Source organism: Oryza brachyantha, chromosome 7 (genome assembly GCF_000231095.2).
Source record: "Oryza brachyantha chromosome 7, ObraRS2, whole genome shotgun sequence".
Taxonomy (NCBI): Eukaryota; Viridiplantae; Streptophyta; class Magnoliopsida; order Poales; family Poaceae; genus Oryza; species Oryza brachyantha.
This window is the reverse complement of record NC_023169.2, coordinates 643,239-664,661: the sequence shown is the minus strand read 5'-3', so window position 1 is coordinate 664,661 and position 21,423 is coordinate 643,239. Positions and strand designations below refer to the sequence as shown.

The 21,423-nt window shown below is 42.5% G+C and overlaps 3 protein-coding genes and 1 pseudogene across 6 annotated transcripts; all 4 read right to left on the bottom strand.

The window, feature by feature from the left end:
- Nucleotides 1-1,984: 1,984 nt before the first annotated feature.
- On the bottom strand, nt 1,985-5,790 carry LOC107304594 (annotated as a pseudogene).
- Nucleotides 5,791-6,054: 264 nt separating this feature from the next.
- On the bottom strand, nt 6,055-8,612 carry LOC102722228. The gene is made up of 2 exons (XM_006657352.3): nt 8,105-8,612; nt 6,055-8,024 (listed from the first exon to the last, which is right to left on the bottom strand). The coding sequence occupies exon 2, from the start codon at nt 7,996-7,998 to the stop codon at nt 6,481-6,483; it is 1,518 nt and encodes a 505-aa protein (XP_006657415.1). The 5' UTR covers nt 7,999-8,024; nt 8,105-8,612; the 3' UTR covers nt 6,055-6,480.
- A 1,444-nt stretch (nt 8,613-10,056) lies between these two features.
- On the bottom strand, nt 10,057-12,995 carry LOC102721940. Its single transcript, XM_040526361.1, has 3 exons — nt 12,716-12,995; nt 12,237-12,492; nt 10,057-12,112 (listed from the first exon to the last, which is right to left on the bottom strand). The coding sequence occupies exon 3, from the start codon at nt 12,084-12,086 to the stop codon at nt 10,578-10,580; it is 1,509 nt and encodes a 502-aa protein (XP_040382295.1). The 5' UTR covers nt 12,087-12,112; nt 12,237-12,492; nt 12,716-12,995; the 3' UTR covers nt 10,057-10,577.
- Nucleotides 12,996-15,803: 2,808 nt separating this feature from the next.
- Nucleotides 15,804-19,394, bottom strand: LOC102721288. Of its 4 annotated transcripts, XM_006657348.3 has the most exons (5): nt 19,165-19,394; nt 18,838-18,957; nt 18,332-18,373; nt 18,147-18,236; nt 15,804-18,054 (listed from the first exon to the last, which is right to left on the bottom strand). In XM_006657348.3, the coding sequence occupies exons 2-5, from the start codon at nt 18,869-18,871 to the stop codon at nt 16,508-16,510; spliced, it is 1,713 nt and encodes a 570-aa protein (XP_006657411.2). In that variant the 5' UTR covers nt 18,872-18,957; nt 19,165-19,394; the 3' UTR covers nt 15,804-16,507. The 4 variants fall into 4 exon arrangements, with proteins under 4 accessions (XP_006657411.2, XP_006657413.2, XP_015695328.2 ...); XM_006657350.3 differs by lacking the exons at nt 18,838-18,957; nt 19,165-19,394 and having other exon boundaries at nt 15,806-18,054; nt 18,147-18,250; nt 18,332-18,364; XM_015839842.2 differs by lacking the exons at nt 18,838-18,957; nt 19,165-19,394 and having other exon boundaries at nt 15,806-18,054; nt 18,179-18,236; nt 18,332-18,361.
- Between the last annotated feature and the right edge of the window lie 2,029 nt (nt 19,395-21,423).

The window sequence follows — 21,423 nt, the reverse complement described above, 5'->3', positions numbered from 1 at the left end:
TGTCAACCAAAAAGAAACAGCCAAAAATCAAATCAACTCAAATTCCAATATCAACATGAGATCTAATCATCTCCCGCACGTACGTATACATCTCGTTCGCTAATCGCTACAGCGATACATAAAATCATCATGAACTTAATTATAAGAAAAGATCTGAATAGAATCAGTGGCCGAAGCAGTCGACGAGGATGGACAGCGCCGTCTCGGCGCCCAAGCCGCCCGGCGAGCCGGCGCCACCCGCCGCCGAGCTCGCTGCCGGCGGCATGGCGCCATCGCCGCGACGGTCGAGCCCGTTGGACGTCGACGCAGATCCATCACACGACGGCGCCGGCGGCGCCGATCTGAGGGCCTCGAGGATCTTGCTGCAGCTCCGTATCCTCCCGGCCAACTCGGACGACGACCAGGCATCCATCAGGCTCGTCGGCGACGGCAGAAAAAAACCAAGTCTTGCTGATCAGAGCGGAGGAGATCAGCAACGAAAGATCGAATTTTGAGCTGAATTATAGCTGCTTCTCCCCCTTTTCGTTTTCAGTTGAGGAGGAGACAGGAAGAGGAATACATCAATTATCAAAGCGTGGTCGGCACCGGCAACGCAGGAGGAGACAGGTGGAATTTATAGAGGACGGGAGCGTTGAAGTCAGAGAAGGCGAATCAGGGGGACATGCCTCTGGTTTTGGAGTACTTTTTAAGTTTTAGCCCACTGAATGATGTCTCTGAATTGGAAGTCTTGCTCTTTCGCCTGTGAACGTGGACGATTTCCAGGCCGGATTTTCTTCTTCTTTTTTTACTCTCTACTTGAGTTGTCGACTGTTCATTTTTTTTTCAGGAATGGAACAGGAGATTGGATTGTGCTGTTCTTTCTTCGAATCTTTGTGCAATCAGTTTAGCTATGTAATGTGCAGGAGAGAATATGCTGCGGATCTCAGGGTTCTCTGTTGTCTAAACCAAATCTGTCGTAGCAATGAAGACCTGAAATTCGATTGTTCTCGCATACACGAAAAGAATCGTACTACTTTTCCGATGGCTGAGACAGTGTGGTGTGCCTCTGCAGTTGCTGCCGACCTGCAAGTCACATTAAAAGTGCCGTCGACCTTCGTCTCCCAAGTTCAGAGGTTTCTAGCTATGAAAACGAGCGAAAACGGTATTATTTTTATGTTACCTTTACGAAAATGGTCCTGTTACGGTTGGAAACCTTCTATGCTTAAAAAGGGTACCCGTACAGTTTAGGTTCGGATCTGACTGTGTAGTTTATGGATCGCTACAGTTCCTGGGAGTAAATTTCCCATAGCACAGTTAGTATGTCTTATAAAAAAAATACTACCTCCGTTCCACGACGTAAAACGTTTGACTTTTTTTTATTGTAACATTTAATCATTTGTTTTATTCAAAAATTTAGTACCAATATAAAAATTGATAAGTCATGCTTGAAGTTCTTTTGATAATAAATAAGTCACAAGCAAAATAAATAATATTTTTATAATTTTTTAAATAAGATAAAGTGATCAAACATTATAAGAAAAAAAATCAAACATTACATTACGAAACGGAGGGAGGAGTACAGTTAGTATGGGCTTCGCATTGGGCTAAAGGCCTTCATGGGCTAAACCGTATTCTTTACCAAGGCCTTCTTTACTGATAGGTGGGCCTCACAGATGTGATAGCCACGGCCCACGGCCGAGCAGGCAAAGCAACACATGGTAATTATGCCTTGCCCATGCTGCCACTACCACATAGGCTCTGACCACTCACTTGCCAGCAAATGATCAAATGGAAACTATATCTTGTTCCAAGAAGCAAAATGCAACGACTGACTAATCACCTGATAATAAATAGCACGAAAGACAGTTGCATGGAACTCCGAGATAAAAAAGCAAAAGGATGAGACATGCAGATTTCATATACCATCCAAACTGGAGCATATATATGCAAAATTCAGATAAAAAGATTGATTACACATCCACTGAACTGGATTTCTTGGGGGGTAATGCTTCAACACCACGTTAAACTCCTACTAACATACTACCAAATTCTTAGAAACTAGAAAGCATTAGCACTGTACAAACTCATCTATCACCTATTTTATTTTCTTGAAAATGCAGGAGAACTGCATTTCTTCCCTTGTATTTTTTTTTCGAAAACGCACGAGAACTGCATTTCATTTCATTGAGAGAGCAAAATAGGCGCAAGAAACAAAACTTCTCACAAAAAGGAAAAGCTCAATCGTTTATTTCCCCTTGTTACACTGATCAATCAATCTCTATTACATAATCTGACATTTTAGAGTGGTGTTGGTGCCATATGTTTCCTTTTCTTTCCAAGGCCTTGTTTGAAGGAGCTTCAAGCAACAGTAGCTATTCCAAGAATCCCCAACTCCGCTAATCAGAATATATTCTTCCTCTAGGTTAAGAAATTTAGCACCATAGAATCTAGTTTGGAACAAGAAACCAGAAGTAGGGTCTCATGAGCAACTCCTGTCCAGGCTTGTACTAGCTAGATACTCATGAGCAACTCCTCAGAATCTCCAGCTCCACCAAAGTAGGGTCTGAATCCAGTGCACAACTGAGAACTGCATCAGGACAGGAGCACGCTCAACCCCACAGCTTGTGAAACTCAGAGACTACATCTGCTTGGGTCTCCAACTCAAGGCCATGTCGTTGCATCAACGTTGCTGCAGTACTCAATATTCTTAGCACATCAACTATTGTGTTCCCCAATTGAAAGGATGTGGCTTCATGTTTTGACTTCCACAGAAACTGGTGCGCAGTTGCTTCTGCATTCCGACTAAAGCTATCTATCTCCTTTGGTAGGATGATCTTACTTAACTGTTTTAGTGTAAAGCTTTTGTGATAGGAAAGTGGATCCTCACCATTGATCACCTCTATTGCATAACTCACTGTTTCCGGCAGGAGGAGGGATCCACGATCCACAGTTGAGCGCTGAATCTAGACAGGTCGCTCAGTCCACAACTTCCGGAACTCGGAGATCACATCTGCCCGGCTCTCCAGCTCAAGGTCCTGTTGTTGAAACAGCGTTGCTTCCCTACCAGTGGTCAATGTGTTCAGCATATTTATTCTCGTCTTCCCCAAGTGAAAGAATGCAGCTTCATGTTTTGACTTCCAGGGCAACTGGTGCACTCTCGCTTCGGCATTGTGATTGAAGCTATCTATTGCCTTTGGTAGCATCATCTTATCTAGCTGTTCCAGGGTAATGTTTGTGTGACAGCATGGCTGCTCCTCACCATCAATCACCTCCACTGCAAAACTCTCACCTGCAAGAAGGTCATTTGAAGACTTATGAAGCAAAAAGAGTACTCCAAGTTTCAGATGTGGAGACCTTGGATAGCATCCTTTTCCTCGTAAATCTGCCTTCCGTTTGTTGTTTTTTCCTTGTGTAGCTGCCCTCTCTCTGTTGCATCTAGATCGTGTGATTTGGTGCTCCAAATACACTGCAATAATTGCTTTAAGAGAAACATCTGATAATTCTACTTTGTCCCTATTGCCACTACCACATATGCTCTGACAATTATGTTTGCAGCATAATGGGTTTGGGCGGAACCACTCAGTATTGTGAGTGCTGTACCAGTGGTATGAGTGATAATGTGACACCCAGGAGAAGTCTTGTGTAGGGAGTTGAACAAGTTCCTTCGTAACAGTTTCAGTTGGAGACTTGAAATGAGGGGTTAACAACTGCAAGCACTTAATTGTAGTGCCAATTATGTTTGTACTATCTGAGAGTTGTAGCATCAAACCAAGGAAAAAGTTATCCTCAGGTGCACTGCCATCATTGTAAACAAAGATCAACTTAGCTTCCACTCCTCAACGATGTTGTTGGGCCATATCCAAAACAAATGATGCTTGTTTCCTTGCACTAATTTGTACTCTAGCGTTTCACCTGCAAGAAGGTGCCCAATAAGAGGGTCAAAGAAAGAGTAACGACGTGGTGTCCCTTGAAACTCCAGGTATCTCAGAAAGTCATTAGCTCCATCAGCAAACCACTCGAATCGTCGAACAGTTGATCTACTCGGCTCATCAATGTTACCGTGAAAGATGGACGATATCACTGACTTGGTGGCATGGACTATTCTCCTAGGAAAGAAGGAATTCCTTACTTGCCGTTCCTCCTCTTCTTCCTGGACACGCTGCCTGCACTTGCGTAGTGTGTTGTCACACTCTTCAGCAGCACGCTTCAACTTCTTCTGCCAGCATAGCAATGGCCCACCAGTGATCTGCCACTTATTGGATGTCTCAAGTGCAATCTCCAACTTGATTTGTGTCATCTCCAGCCTCTCTATTTGCTCTTCTGCACTTGATGTCTGCTCATACTTGTCAATCATGCCAGAAATGATTTTGTTCACGGTCTCATGAACAACAGCAGAACTGACTATCTCTGCCATCTTCAGTAATATATATGTAGGGTTCCCCGCCTGATTAGCACAGAGCAAGATATATCAATACATCAATCACGATGCCTAAAAAATCAAAAGATAGACCTGAATTCCTGATAAGTACTAACAAAAGTGCAATGTTGAAGTATATGTAATGCTCAACCTTATATGCTGAATTAGTAGTGAGGAACTTGGCACCACAGAAGTGCACCAGCTGACCAGCACCGCAGTGTACTCAGCTGACAGTAACTGGATTGTGTGAATGGTTTGCGTGAAAGTGCATGACTTTAGGCTGGTATTTGTTGAATGTGTGGTCTAATATGGCATCTGTTGGGAACAAATCACTCTAATATAGTCTTCAGTTGATTTGCCACACTCAGACAAACTAAAAATTTGCCCCCGTTGACTGACCAATCTGCAATCCTTTTGTGAAAGAATTCCTAGTTGCTGTAATCAGTTCCAGCTACTAGTCTTACTCTTGGGCAGTTCGGATCTGGGACCAACTCCACTATACAAGTGCAGAACAACATATTATTTTTTACACTAAACTTGTATTCCGTATCCCTTTTCTACCATAAGTGGACTCTGACAACTACTACCTCTGTTCCTAAATGTTTGACGCCGTTGACTTTTTTATGCATGTTTGACTATTCGTCTTATTCAAAAAATTTACATAATTATTAATTTTTTATATCATTTTATTTATTGTTAAGTATATTTTTATACATGTATATAGCTTTACATATTTTAAAAATAAATAAATAAGACGAATGGTCAAACATATATAAAAAGTCAATGACGTTAAACATTTTGCGACGGGGGAGTATATATTATCGGTGACTTGAAATGCCCTTCGTTCTTAAAAAAAGATTATCGGCGACTAAAAGTTAGCTGGTATATGTTGGTTGCTCCTGAACAAAACCGTAACTAAATAAGGGGAATCTGACAACAACAAGTATATATTATCGGCGACTCGAAGTGCCCTTTGTTCTTAAAAAAATTATTGGCGACTACTCCAAGCCTTCAATGAGCTGTTGCCTGCTCGCTCGTTGGATATGATTGAGAGCTTCCTGTCGACAATTTTTTTCCGTTTCATTTGTTGTAAACTTTTTTTCTCCCAATCTTCAAAAAAAACGAGCGTTGGTTGTCCCAAAAACAACAGTAACTACGCAGGACGAAATGTGGGTCTTGGAATGCGAGGAAACCGAGCCATACCTCGACCTAGTTTGCCGCGGTAGCCACGAGGAAGAAGGGGGAATCTTCCCTCTCCGCATTGCCGGGTCGCCACAGGAGCACGCATATATGGCGCTCCGCAGTGGCGGTGGCACTGGCAGGGAATCGAGGACGGCAGCGCCATGCCCTGACCACCACCACCATGCGCCGTCGATCTGCGGCTACCCGAGCCCTCGTCGCGGCGCTCCCGGAGGCCATGGCTGCGGTGTCAGTGGTGGTCAGCTTGGAGACGAGGAGTTTGGTGCGGCCCAAGTGATAGTGGAAGGCGATCAAGCCCATTTAGGCCCATTAGAAGCCCTGCACTAACCCACCGATGATGGGCTGTTTTGGGGCCGTCGTTAGGAAGTACGATAAGAAAAACCTTAAAGTCATTTTCAAATTTAAGGTTAATTTGGCTTATAATCATAAGCAAAATGAAAAGACTAGGATGAGCCGTGCAAAAAATTCAGTCTTGATTAAAGCATATACATGCAAAAGTTCAGATAAAAGGACTGATTACACATCTAACTGAACTGCAATTCTTGGCTAAATGTTTCATATAAAAAGACTGATTACATATCTAACTGTACTCACTCATGTCTCACCTAAAGAATATTTCCTACCCAATATTCCCCTCGTTACCCTGATCAATCTCTGTTACATAATCTGGAATTCTTGGTGCCATCTGTATTTCCTTTTCTTTCCAAGGGCCTTGTTTGAAGGAGATTCAAGCAACAGTATCTACTTTAAGAATCTCCGGCTCCCCTGAACAGCCTATATTCTTCCTCGAGGTTAAGAAATCCAGTAGACATTGAATCTAGATTTGAACTTTTGATTCAGCAACCAAAAGTTGGGTTTCACCAGCTTGCCCGGACTCGTACTAGCTAGATACTCATTAGCAGTTTAGAATCTCCAGCTCCACCAAGTAGGGTCTGAATCCAGTGCACAACTGAGAACTGCATCAGGACAGGAGCACGCTCAACCCACAACTTGAGAAACTCAGAGATTATGTCTGCTTGGCTCTCCAGCTCAAGGCCATGCCGTTGCAAAAGTGACGCTTTCCTAGCAGCATTCAATATTCTTGGCACATTCATTTTTGTGTTCCCCACATGAAAGAGTGCAGCTTCATGTTTTGACTTCCACAGAAACTGGTGCGCTGTCGCTTTTGTATTCCCATTAAAGCTATTTATCACCTTTGGTAGCATAATCTCGTTTAGCTGTACCAGTGTAATGTTTGTGTGCAAGCAAAGCTGATCCTCACCATCAATCATCTCCATGGCAAAACTGTCAGTTGCAGGCACAAGGTCACTTGAAGAGACATGAGGCAAAAGGAACACTCCAAGTTTCAGATGTGATGGCCTTCTAGGAGAACAACTTTTTCCTTGTACAGCAGCCCTTCGTTCATTAAATTTTGATTGTGAGATTTGGCTCTCCAAATATACTTCAATGACTGATTCTAGAGAAACATCTCGATATTCAATCTTGTCCATGTAGCCACTGTCACATGCCTTCTGAACATGATGCTTGCAACACAGTGGGTTTGGCCGGAGCCATTCGGTAGCTATAATGTGAATGTCATCCCAATGGTATGAACAAGAACGTGGCACCCAGGAGAAGTCTTGTGTAGGCAGTTGAGTAAGTTCTTTCCTAACAGTTTCAGTTGTAGACTTGAAATGAGGGGTAAACAACTGCAAGCACTTGATTGTAGTGCCAACTATGTTTGTACTCTCTGAAAGTTGTAGCATCATACAAAGAAAAAAGTTATCCTCAGGTGCATTGCCATCATGGTAAACAAAGATCAACTTAGCTTCAAATCCTCGCTCTGCAATGTTATTGGGTCGTATCCAAAACAGATGCTGCTTGTTTCCCTGCACTAATTTGTAGTCTAGCGTTTCACCTGCAAGAAGGTGTCCGATAAGAGGGTCAAAGAACAAGTAACGACGTGGTGTCCCTCCAAACTCCACAGACCTCAGAAAATCATTAGCTCCATCTGCATACCACTCAAATCTTCGAACACTTGATCTACTCAGCTCGTCAATATTGGCACGAAAGACAGATGATACCAGTGACTTGGTGGCATGGGCAATTCGCCTTGGAAAAGAGGAATTTCTTACTTGCTGTTCCTCCTCTTCTTCTTTCTGGAGACGCTGCCTGCTCTTGCGAAGTGTGTTCTCGCACTCTTCAGCAGCACGCTTTAGCTTCTTCTGCCAACGTAGCAATGGCCCACCAGTGATCTTCCACTTATTGGATGTCTCAAGTGCAGTCTCCAACTTGATCTGTGCCATCTCCAGCCTCTCCAGGTGACCCTCTGCGCTTGATTTTCCCTCAAACTTGTCAATCATGCCAGACATAATTTTGTTTACTGCCTCATGAACAATGGCAGAACAGACTATCTCACCCATCGTCAGTAGTCTGTAGGATTCCCACCCTGATCCGAGCACAGATTAAGTATTATCAGTATATCGATTAATATGTGCAATAAAATCAAGAGATAGAGTAGCGAATTACCAATAAAATCAAAAGACGGTGGTGCACTGACTGCACTGTTGAAGTATATAATTCCAAACCTTCTTGGCTGAACTAGTAGTCTTATGAAGGGAAGGCTGAACTACTACTAGTAGGAAGGAAATTGGGGCCAAAGATGCAGAAAAGAGTACCCAGCAGATGGCAACTAGATTAAATGAGTGGTTAGCGTGAAAATTGGGTTACTTTGAAAGTGAAGCCGGTGTTGCTGAATGTATGGTTTACTATGGCAAACATGGAGAGCACTTAGTCTAGTCTCCAGTTGACACTCACAGAACTTGAAGAATCTGCTCCCATTGACTGACCAATCTTGCACCAATGCTAGTTGTTGAAGAAAAAATGTTCTTGTTGCTGCAAATTTTACCTAAGAAATTACTGGTTGCTGAAATGAGTTTGTGCTACTAATCTTCACGCTTACAACAAATCTTTCATATTATAACACTTTGGATTTGTTTTAAATCAAACATTTTCAAGTTTAATAAATTTATATATAGAAAAATATAAGAACAACCCTATCATCAAAATAGTTTCATTAAATCCACAATTAAATGTATTTATATACAATATTATTTTATTAAAATTATTGCATATCTTTCTATAAATTTCGTCAAACTTAAAGAGGTTTTGACCTTTTTCTTTTGCCGGGGCAGCCAAAGACTAGGCGCCCTAATTTCATTAAGATTGGAATGAACAAGTATAGACTATAGAAACCGAGAGAAAAGGACGATCCTGGCTGAAAACAGCCCAGGCCAGCTGCTGAAACGTATTAACCTATCCCTTGAGGTTCCCGAAAGAAATCAGCTGCTGACCACACTCCAACTTCTTCCTTGAAAGCACGGAACCACTGCGCGCTTGAACGAGACTCGGATTCCTTTCCTTCCAAAGCAGCCAGGAGACCAAGAGGTTTGACTTAGAACAAACGCATTTACAATACGAAGCGGAGGAACCAGTAAACATGGATACGTACTCGATAATTCCTATCCCTTTTCCACCTGCAGAGGGATCTGAAAATTATATTACCGGCGACTCGAAATGGGTGTTTGGGTTGTTGGTTCTACAGAAAAAAAAAATTGTTGGGGACTACAAATTAGCTGGGGGTACGTTTCTGGGGCAGTGCCAGTGCGTGTGTCTCCCCTAAAGCAGTAGATCAAGAACAGCAACTAACTAAAATGGAAAAAAAAACAAAAAACAGGATGAGATATGCAAGGAAGCCGAGCCGTACTGAGACGGCGCTCCATGGCCGCTGCGAGGAGCTGGCCAGCCTCCTCCTCCCTCTCCGCATGTATAATGGATCGTCCGGCGGCGGAGACGCCATGGCCGGGTGGGGTGCGTGCGTGGCGTGGCTGTCTCCTGCTTGCTCGGTGGTGGACATGGTGGTGTGGAGGAAGAGGAAGATGTTTACTACCAGTTGATGGGCTGCTTGGGCCATCACGAGGACGTACTTTCACTACCAGTTGGGCCCTTCCGTCTCCACGTCTCCTTCCGTCGCTCGCCGCCGATCACCACCGCCGGACATGTCTGCTGCCGCAGCACAACGATCTGGCGATGGATAGCCTGCACCGGCGAAATGAGAAGGTCGGTCCGGGCATGGAGTTTCCTTCCTCGATCTGGAAGGTTCAGGTGTCTAGCGTAGCCAGCGGAGCAGAGAACTTTCCAGTATCTTAAAACTCATTGATAAAATGGAAACTAGCTAGACCACGTAAGTACACTCGTTTCTGCTTATACTTTTAAACTAAAATTTAAAATTTTAACCTAAAGCCCAAAACCTTATTCTTGTTTGTAGAATTTTCATGCCATGTGACTGTCCTATCACCTGATAATAAATACAATAGGTTAATAAAAAGATTGTTGCATGGAAATCTGAAACAAAAGGACGCAGGGTGGGACTTGCAAAATTCAGATAAAATTTAATCTTGCATATGCATGAAAAATCCACTCAGAAATGTTGATTACACATCCACCAAACCTGATTTCTTGGGCAAGGCTTCAACGCCATGTTAAACATTTATTTACATACCAAGTAAATTTTTGCCGTAGAAACCATAGAAGTTAACATGGTACAATATTGTGAATAGTAGCAGGAATACTTATATTTTTGGTACAAGATTTAAATCCTAAAAATGTTCACATTTTTGGACGGAGGAAGTAGAGGTTAACACGGTATAATACTCTCACCCAGAATACTACTTATCAATTCCTTGTATTTGTCCTTGTTACCCTCATCAATCTGTGTTACATAATCTGGAATTCTAGATCGATCTTGGTGTCATCTGTTTCCTTTTGATTCTAACAATTTATTTGAAGGAGCGTCTAGCAACAGTAAAGAATATCCAACTCGCCAAAACAGCCCATATCATTCCTCTATGTTAAGAAATTCAGCAGCAGTGGAATCCAGATTTGCAGTTTTGAACTAGCAGCCCAAAGCTAGGTTTCACCAACCTCTCCTGATTCATATTAGCTACACACCCATCAGCAATTTTTTTAAATCTCCAAGTAGGGCTTGAGTCCAGTCCACCGCAGAGAACTGCGTCATGACAGGAGTACGCTCAACCCACAGCTTGAGAAACTCAGAGATCACATCTGCTCGGCTCTCCAACTGAAGGTCATGTTGTTGCAGCAACGTTGCTTTCCCAGCAGTACTCAATATGCTTGACGTATTCATTCTTGTGCTCCATACATTAAAGAATGCAGCTTCATGCTTTGACTTCCACAACAACTGATGCGCTGCCACTTCTGCATTCTGATTGATGCTATCTATTGCTTTTGGAAGCATGATCTCGTTAAGCTGGTTCAGTGCAATGTTTGTGTGACGGGAAAGCTGCTCCTCACCATCGATCATCTCTATTACAAAATTCTCGGTTGCAGGCAGAAGGTCGGTTGAAGAAACATGAGGCAAGAGGAATACTCCAAGTTTCAGCTGTGATGGTCTTCTCAGAGAACATATTTTTCCGGGCACATCCCCCCTCTGATTGTTGCATCCATATTGGTAAACTTGGCTCTCCAAATACACTTCAATTACTGGTTCTAGACAAACATCTGGAAATTCTGTCTTATCCATGTAGCCACTACCACATACCTTCTGATCATGATGCCTGCAACACAGTGGGTTTGGGCGGAACCACTCAGTAGCTACACTGTGAATGTTGTCCCAACGATATGAACAAGAAGGTGGCATCCAGGAGAAGTCCTGTGTAGGTAGCTGAGTAAGATCTTTCCTAACAGTTTCAGTTGTAAACTGGAAATAAGGGGTAAACAATTGCAAGCACTTAATTATAGTGCCAACTATGTTTGTACTCTCTGAAAGTTGTAGCATCATACAAAGAAAAAAGCTATTCTCGGGTGCACTGCCATCATTGCAAATAAAGATTAATTTAGCTTCTACTCCTCGCTCTGCAATGTTATTGGGCCGTATCCAAAAGAAATGCTTCTTGTTTCCCTGCACCAATTTGTACTCTAGTGTTTCACCTGCAAGAAGGTGCCCAATAAGAGGATCGAAGAACAAGTAACGACGTGGTGTCCCTCCAAACTCCACAGATCTCAGAAAGTCACTAGCTCCATCTGCAAACCACTCGAATCTTCGAACAGCAGATTTAGTTTGCTCATCGAAATTGCCAGGAAAGATGGATGATATCAGTGATTTGGTGGCATGGGCAATTCGCCTAGGGAAGGAGGAATTTCTTACTTGCTGTTCCTCCTCTTCTTCCTGGACACGCTGCCTGCACTTGCGTAGCGTGTCGTCACACTCTTCAGCAGCACGCTTTAGCTTCTTCTGCCAACGCTGCAATGGCCGACTAGTGATCTGCCACTTACTGGACGTCTCAAGTGCAATCTCCATCTTGATTTGCGCCATCTCCAGCCTCTCCATCTGCTCCTCTGCACTCGATTTTCGCTCATACCTGTCAATCATGCCTGATATGATTTTGTTCACTGTCTCATGAACAACTGCAGCACTAACTATCTCTCCCATCTTGAGCAATCTGCGAGATTCCCTCCCTGATCATCACAGAGAAAGATACATCGATACATTGATCAGTACGACTGACAAAAATCAAAGACAGATCAGTGAACTTCAGATAAGTACTAAGAGAGCGCACTGTTGAAGTACGAAAAACCTAACCTTCTGAGTTGAAGAAGTAAATTGGAGCCACACAGGTGCACCTGGGAGTAACTTGGAGAAGATAACTGTGTTGAATGAAAGGTGAGCGGTGAGCGTGAAAGCCTGTGACCACGGGGAGAAAATGTGAGCAAATCAAAGTTAGGCTGGCCTGTATGGTCTAATATGACAGACACATGCTGCTTATCTTGACTCTTGACCGACTGGGATGATCATGATGGGATCTGGGTCTGACTCCACTATACAATTGCGGTCTGGTCTGCAAAAGAAATTAACAACAAATCATTCGTAGTAAAATTGATCTTACCATATTCTTTTTCAAACTCTAGGTAAATCCGAGGACTACAATATCGCATCGGAGACTCGAAAGCGACTACGAGTTGGGTGGGACACATTGCTTGTGCAATCCTAGTGCCGCCTCTCCCCTAAAGAGAACAGCAGCAAGCAAGCAGGTTGTCGAATGCGAGGAAACATAGCCTTACCTCGATGGCTCGATGGAGTGCACCGGCGGTCGCCGCGACGAAGCAGGCAGCGGCCTCCTCCCTCTCCGCATCGCTGGCTCTGGCCGCACGAGCACGCATAGATGGCGCGGCGCCCCCCACAGTAGTGGCAGCAGCAGCAGCGGATCGAGGAAGGCAACCGCCATGTAAGGACCACCTTGCGCCGCCGTTCCGCGCTCCGGCGGCGGTGGCTGTCGGCGTGGAGACGAAGGGGTGTGCGGCTCAAGCCCACTTCGGCCCAAGTAAATTACGCTGCCCAAGCTCACTTCAGCCCACACAACATAAACTCACGTGGCGAGCTGATAGCTACAGTTGCAGTTCAGCGATTTGTTCGGGGAGAGACAGAGCCGAGGTACTCCGGCCGCGTTCTTCTTTACCCCTTAGAGCAGGTACAATTGTTCTACGCAGCAGGCTATAAAATAGTCCATGTCATTAAATTACTATATTGAGAAGTGAGAATAGGGGGAGAGAAAAGCGAGCGACTAATCTGTCGCTGGGCGCTAGCACGATTCCACATGCGATGCGCTCGCATGCAGCTGCGTTAGCGATAAAGAAACACATTTTGTGGGACCACACCAAGCCGTATCGATCCTGTGTGGTCTCTCGCCCTCTCTAGATCTCGCAATCCGTCCCCACAAGTTGCTTCTCTCTTCCGCTTGAGCCGATCTCCACCACCACCAAAAATGGCGCATGACACGAAAGAGCTGCCGCCGCTGTTGGATCGATGGCTACGCACCCTGTCGCTCATGTTCCTCTTGTACCCAACCATATCCATGCTTTCCGCTCGTCAGATTAATGTCCTGCGCTTGAAGCATGTGGGCGTCGTCACCATGCTTGATCCGTGCCATCCAGTGGTTTCTTCCGTTGATTGAAGCAAGCAAGCAGAAGAAACGATTCCTTAGTTATCTTGGATTTTCCTCCTCTTTTGCAGATTTTTTTTATGTTCCTCTTTCATAGATTTTTTTATGTCCCTCCTTGTATGCATATTTATTTATTCTTGCAAAGCTAGAATAAATTTTATTTGAAGGAACGATACAGTAGTGACATGATCTATATCTTTCCTTTAGCATTTGATTAGAATTAGTTTTCTAATATAAACGTATGGTCATGCCACAGTGCACATAAATGGCCACAGATATTGATTTCTCTCTGGATCCTACACAGTTATATGTACATACAAAATTAATTATTTAATTAATAAGAGATAGGACATGTAATAGCCAACTTATTGTACCGGTTAGTTCGAATATTGGCGGTAAAATGATGTGGCAACGAGTATAGCCGGCTGTTGGCTGCACTATTGACCTTGCTCTTAGAGCTAGTATAGCCAATTGCTGGCTCCAATTCATCTATAATCAATCTAATAGTCAATTTATATAATAGTTATCTCTAAAACATCAATACATGGTACTACGTGTCATACACATACTGTGTCTTAGAGCACGTGCTGTAGCTAATTAGTATCACACTTCTCTTCTCTCTTATATCTTTAAAATATGTTTATAATTGGCTTATAGCTTGCTATTGTACCTGCTCTTACTAAACCTAGTTTTTTATTTATTGCGCGTGTGTTTTTTAACTGCTAAATGATGTATTTTTAAAAAAATTTCTATAGATTATTTTCAAAAATCATATTAATCTATTTTACAAATTTTAAATTAACAAATAATTAATTATATATTAATCTATTACTATATTTTGTATATCCTCAGCCGAACGCGGCCTCACTCCGGCTGCGTTTTTGGAAACCGACGAAAAAAAAGTAACTTGAATTAATATATTATTAATTAATTTTAGTTGTAAAAATTGAAAAAAATATGTTGATATGATTTTTTAAAACAACTTTTAGAAACATTTCATAAAAAACACCTCGTTTAGTAGTTTAGAAAGCGTGCATGTAAAAAACGAGAAAATGGTTAGTAACTTGGAGGAATGAATAAATGCAGCCTCCATAATTTAACTATTTATCCTATTAAAAAACTTACTTAAACATATATTTTTGAATAAGATGAATAGTGAAACATATGATAAAAAATTAGCAACATCAGTTATTAAAATACGTAGTAGTTTAGTGGGAACTTGAGAAATTCGAAGAGAGCATGTACTTCCAGATCATTGTTTCGGGAGATGACCTGAGTACCATTGAAAATTCGAATCTTCGTGTGGCTAGTTTTTCCATGAAGAATTCAAGCTGCAGCCGAGTCGAACAGGACTAACTAGGAATATTGCAAAAAAGACTCATCCAACTGGTCGTGCTCGTGCTTTCTCTTAGTTAGTTGGTACCGTCTCGATGTAATTGACCAAGTGAAATAAAACTTTCATTATCTTAAAAATGTTTTCTTAACGAAAACTCATTATCAGTCTACTGGTCATAAAGCCTTTTATCAAAATTCATAACAAAAATGCTAGTACACATTAAAAACTGAAAAGAAAAAAAGTTGGTTACACATCCAGTGAATTCGATTTCTTCGGTAATGGCTCCAAGCCAAGTTAAAATTGTTAATGATAATCTGAAGAAACTGTGTTTCACTCGCAACTCCTATCTACATATACAAAGTTATTGTTGGTCTAGAAATTACAAGGTAGCACCGTACAAAGAGTCTCCAGTTGATTTATCACACTAAAAAAAAAAACTTCAGTCTGCCATCGTTGACTGTTCCAATCTTGCAGAAATGCTAGCTAATGAAAGGCAAATTATCCTCGTCACTGCAATCCTTTTCCTAAATAACTTGTGGTTGCTGCAATCAGCTCTGGCCACTAGACTTGACGCTTGACATATCTTTCGTGGTACTAGTAAACATGAATGGTCGATGCTTCCTGTTCCTTTTCCACACGCAGAGATATCTGAAAATGGGAGCTTCTTGTTATTACCGGCGACCAGTAGCAAGGGCAGAACGGCACGAAGATGGGAAGGCTCAGGTCCAGGTGGGTAGTCAACCTTCTCAGTTCATTTGCCAGTAGATGATCAGGATCAAGTTTTCAGTATCTTAAACTCTTGATCAAGTGGAGAATGTGGAAACTAGCTAAAACCTTTGTCTTGTTTGACGAATTTTCATGCAATAACTGTCTGCTCACAAGATAAATAGCATAAAAAAAAAAAGAGAAGTTGCACGGAAATCTGGACACAAAAGCCAACAGGGTGAAACATTGAAAATCCAGATAAAATTCAATCTTGATTAAAGCATATACATGCAAGTCTCAGCTAAAAAGATTGATTACACATCAATTGATCTGGATTTCCTGGGTAATGCTGCAACACCATGTTGAACTCCTATTTGCATACCAGGTTAACACTGTTCAATACACATTTATCGCCTAGAATATTTCCTACCCACTCCTTGCATTTCCCCTGTTACTGGTTGTTACCCTGGCCAATGAAATGGAGGGAGTACCATGCTGTGAATAGTAACAGGAATACAAGATTTAAATCCTAAAAATGTTCACATTTTTGGATGGAGGAAGTAGAAGTTAACACGGTATAATACTGTCACCCAGGATACTACTTATCAATTCCTTGTATTTGTCCTTGTTACCCTCATCAATCTGTGTTACATAATCTGGAATTCTAGATCGATCTTGGTGTCATCTGTTTCCTTTTGATTCTAACAATTTATTTGAAGGAGCGTCTAGCAACAGTAAAGAATATCCAACTCGCCAAAACAGCCCATATCATTCCTCTATGTTAAGAAATTCAGCAGCAGTGGAATCTAGATTTGCAGTTTTGAACTAGCAGCCCAAAGCTAGGTTTCACCAACCCCTCCTGATTCATATTAGCTACACACTCATCAGCATTTTTTTAGAATCTCCAGGTCCCCCAAGTAGGGCTTGAATCCAATCCACAGCAGAGAACTGCATCATGACAGGAGTACGCTCAACCCACAGCGTGAGAAACTCAGAGATCACATCTGCTCGGCTCTCCAACTGAAGGTCATGTTGTTGCAGCAACGTTTCTTTCCCAGCAGTACTCAATATGCTTGACGTATTCATTCTTGTGTTCCATACATTAAAGAATGCAGCTTCATGCTTTGATTTCCACAACAACTGATGTGCTGCCACTTCTCCATTCTGATTGATGCTATCTATTGCTTTTGGAAGCATGATCTCATTAAGCTGGTTCAGTGCAATGTTTGTGTGACAGGAAAGCTGCTGCTCCTCACCATCAATCATCTCTATTACAAAATTCTCAGTTGCAGGCAGAAGGTCGGTTGAAGAAACATGAGGCAAAAGGAATACTCCAAGTTTCAGCTGTGATGGTCTTCTCAGAGAACATATTTTCCCGGGCACATCCCCCCTCTGATTGTTGCATCCATATTGGTAAACTTGGCTCTCCAAATACACTTCAATTACTGGTTCTAGATTAACATCTGGAAATTCTAACTTATCCATGTAGCCACTACTACATACCTTCTGATCATGATGCCTGCAACACAGTGGGTTTGGGCGGAACCACTCAGTAGCTACACTATGAATGTTGTCCCAACGAAATGAACAAGAACGTGGCATCCAGGAGAAGTCTTGTGTAGGTAGCTGAGTAAGATCTTTCCTAACAGTTTCAGTTGTAGACTGGAAATAAGGGGTAAACAATTGCAAGCACTTAATTATAGTGCCAACTATGTTTGTACTCTCTGAAAGTTGTAGCATCATACCAAGAAAAAAGTTATTCTCGGGTGCACTGCCATCATTGCAAATAAAGATTAACTTAGCTTCTACTCTTCGCTCCGCAATGTTATTGGGCCGTATCCAAAAGAAATGCTTCTTGTTTCCCTGCACCAATTTGTACTCTAGTGTTTCACCTGCAAGAAGGTGCCCAATAAGAGGATCGAAGAACAAGTAACGACGTGGTGTCCCTCCAAACTCCACAGATCTCATAAAGTCACTAGCTCCATCTGCAAACCACTCGAATCTTCGAACAGCAGATTTAGTTTGCTCATCGAAATTGCCAGGAAAGATGGATGATATCAGCGATTTGGTGGCATCGGCAATTCGCCTAGGAAAGGAGGAAGTTCTTACTTGCTGTTCCTCCTCTTCTTCCTGGACACGCTGCCTGCACTTGCGTAGCGTGTCGTCACACTCTTCAGCAGCACGCTTTAGCTTCTTCTGCCAACGTTGCAATGGCCGACTAGTGATCTGCCACTTACTGGACGTCTCAAGTGCAATCTCCAACTTGATTTGCGCCATCTCCAGCCTCTCCATCTGTTCCTCTGCGCTTGATTTTCGCTCATACTTCTCAATCATGCCTGATATGATTTTGTTCACTGTCTCATGAACAACTGCAGAACTAATTATCTCTCCCATCTTGAGCAATCTGCGAGATTCCCTCCCTGATCATCACAGAGAAAGATATATCGATACATTGATCAGTACGACTGACAAAAATCAAAGACAGATCAGTGAATTTCGGATAAGTACTAACAGAGCCCACTGTCGAAGAACGTAAAACCAAACCTTCTGAGTTGAATTAGTAGGAAGTAAATTGGAGCCACGCGGGTGCACCTGGGAGTACCTAGGAGACGATAACTGTGTTGAATGAATGGTGAGCGCGAAAGCCCATGACTATGGGGAGAAAAGGTGAGCAAATCAAAGTTTGGGTTCTCTTACAAGTTAGGCTGTCCTTGTTGAATGTGTGGTCCAATATGACACCTGTTAAGACCACATTTACTCTAATCATGTTTTCAGTTGATTTGTCACACTTAAACAACTTTTTTTAAAAAAAACTGATCGCATTTTAGTTTCTAATTTTTTTTTCTAAAAACATCACATCAAATCTTTGGACATCTAAATAAAGCATTAAACATAGATGGAAAAAAACTAATTGCACAGTTAGAGGGAAAATTGTAAAACGAATCTTTTGAGTGTAATTAGTCCACGATTAGTCATAAGTGCTACAATAAACCACATGTGCTAATGATGGATTAATTAGGCTCAAAAGATTCGTCTCGCGGTTTCCGGGCGAGCTATAAAATTAGTTCTTTTATTCGTGTTTCAAAACCCTTCCGACTTCCGGTCAAACGTCCGACATGATATCCAAAAATTTTCATTTTGCAAACTAAACAGGATCGACTCTCCCAATCTTGCAGAAAGGATTACTACTGAAGACAATTGACCTTTTCTAAAAGAATTCCTCGTTGCAACAATCATAAGTTCCGGCTGCTTATCTTGACTCTTGACCGGCTGGGATGATGGGATCTGGGACTGACTCCACTATACAATTGCGGTCTGCAACTCTGCATAGGAAATTAACAACAAATCATTCGTAGTAAAATTGATCTTTCCATATTCTTTTTCAAACGCTAGGTAATCCGAGGACTACAATATCGGAGACTCGAAACTGTTTTTAGGTCTAGAAAATATTATCGGCGACTACGAGTTGGGTGAGACACACTGCTTTTGCAGCCAAGCAGATTGTCGAATGCGAGGACACAGAGCCTTACCTCGACCGAGTTCACCGGCGGTCGCCGCGACGAAGCAGGCAGCGGCCTCCTCCCTCTCCGCATCGCTGGCTCTGGCCGCACGAGCACGCATAGATGGCGCGCCCCCCACAGTAGTGGCAGCAGCAGCAGCGGATCCAGGAAGGCAACCGCCATGTAAAGGACCACGGACCACCTTGCGCCGCCGTTCCACGACGCGGCTGGCGGCGGTGGCTGTCGGCGTGGAGAGTTGAGTGGAGACGAAGGGGTGTGCGGCCCAAGCCCACTTCGGCCCAAATAAAGTTCCACGCAACCCAAACTCACGTGCCTCGACTTTTTTACCACCTAACCTGCATGTCTTCTATAATATATCATTAGGATTGCTAATTAGTGATACATTTTTTCAGTTTTTCATGTATTTTTTATTTCTTATTTTTGTTTATACCTTTTTTTTCTCAGAAATGTGGATAATTTTGCTCTTTGGCCTGCCTTGCTAAACTAAACAAACATGGATACGAACGCATCTCGTATTCTCTGTAGTCGCGTACCCTGTCATCGTTGAGAGAAGAGCGTTCTCCCGCCGCCGAGTGCCGTCCCTCCGTCGTCCGCCGTGCCGCCGTCGAGCGTCGTGCTGCAGCAGTCGACGGGAGCGTCATCCGTGCCTTACAATGTCATTAGCATGATGACAGTGTCACTGCTGATGCAACATTTTATTTCCAATAATTAGATATAGCTAAACTTGCAATTAAGTGTTGGACCTAGCTAAACATGATCATTTTCAGAGTGATATGTTGTTTGAAGTATTAGCCAAAAGACCGGGATTCTGATATGATTAGTGGAGCAGTTCAGAGTGCTTAAAAAGAGGGCTAATTAAACAGCATCACCTCAGCCATTGACGGGAGCTAGTAGTGGAGATCCATAGGCCCATCCATCTCGTCCGGCCGCTCCGTGCCCGCTGGGATGGGCCTCGAGCGGCGGGACGACGGTCCGTCCGACGGGGTCCTCGCAGTGCTGGGCGGCGTCACGGTGGTCAACAGAGGGACGGCACTCGGTGGTGGGACGACGACCGGCGGCTGCGGGACGAGCTCGATCTTCTCTCGGCGGCGGCAGGGTACACGACCACGAGATACGTCCCTATCAATGTTTGTTTGGTTCTGGCAAGGCGGCCGAGGGCAAAATTGTTCATATGTCTGGAAAAAAAAGGGTATAAATGAAAATAAGAAATAAGAAATACATGAAAAACCGAAAAAGTGATACCAAATAAACTAATTAGTAATCCTAATGATATAGAAGACATGCGGATTAGATGGTAAAAAAGTCGAGCACGCGAATTTGATGGTAATTTCTCTAAATTCTCCTTACTCACGAGGCGAGCTGATAGCTAAGTTGCAGTTCAGCGATTTGGCAGGGGAGAGACATAGGCCCCATCGTTTCGCTCTTTTAGAAAAAAATAAAATAAAAATACGTTTTTCAAATAAAAATAATTTATAGAATAAAATTATACACATAATCATAGACACTTAAAAGTGAAATGTGTAAAACAAACCATGATGAAAAAATCACAAAATCAACTTCAAAAATTTGAATTTTGGCTTATAAGCACTTGCAGCTACGAAACGATGAGAGCTATAGCCTATAGGCACTCCATAGTAACCAACAAGAAAAACGCATCATAAATTAATATATTATTAATTAATTTTAGTTATAAAAAAAATTAAAAGCAGATTGATATAATTTTTAAAACAACTTTCTTATATAAATTTTCGTAAAAAATACATCGTTAATAATTTGTGAAACTTGCGCGTGGAAGTTACAAAGTTATCGTGGCTTAGAAATTACAAGGTAGCACCGTACAAAGAGTCATTTGTCACCTAGAAATTTCCAACAATTCCTTTTATTTCCCCCTCGTTACCTTGATAGATACTCTAAGACCTCATTTTGGCAGGTCCAGTCTCCAGTTGATTTATCACACTAAAAAAAACTTCAGTCTGCCATCGTTGACTGTTCCAATCTTGCAGAAATGCTAGCTAATGAAAGACAAATTATCCTCGTCACTGCAATCCTTTTCCTAAATAACTTGTGGTTGCTGCAATCAGTTCTGGCCACTAGACTTGACGCTTGACATATCTTTCGTGGTACTAGTAAACATGAATGGTTGATACTTCCTCTTCTTTTTCCACACGCAGAGGTATCTGAAAATGGGAGCTTCTCGTTATTACCGGCGAGCAGTAGTTGACTGGGATACGTTAATCTTAAACTCTTTGTCAGTAGATGATCATGATC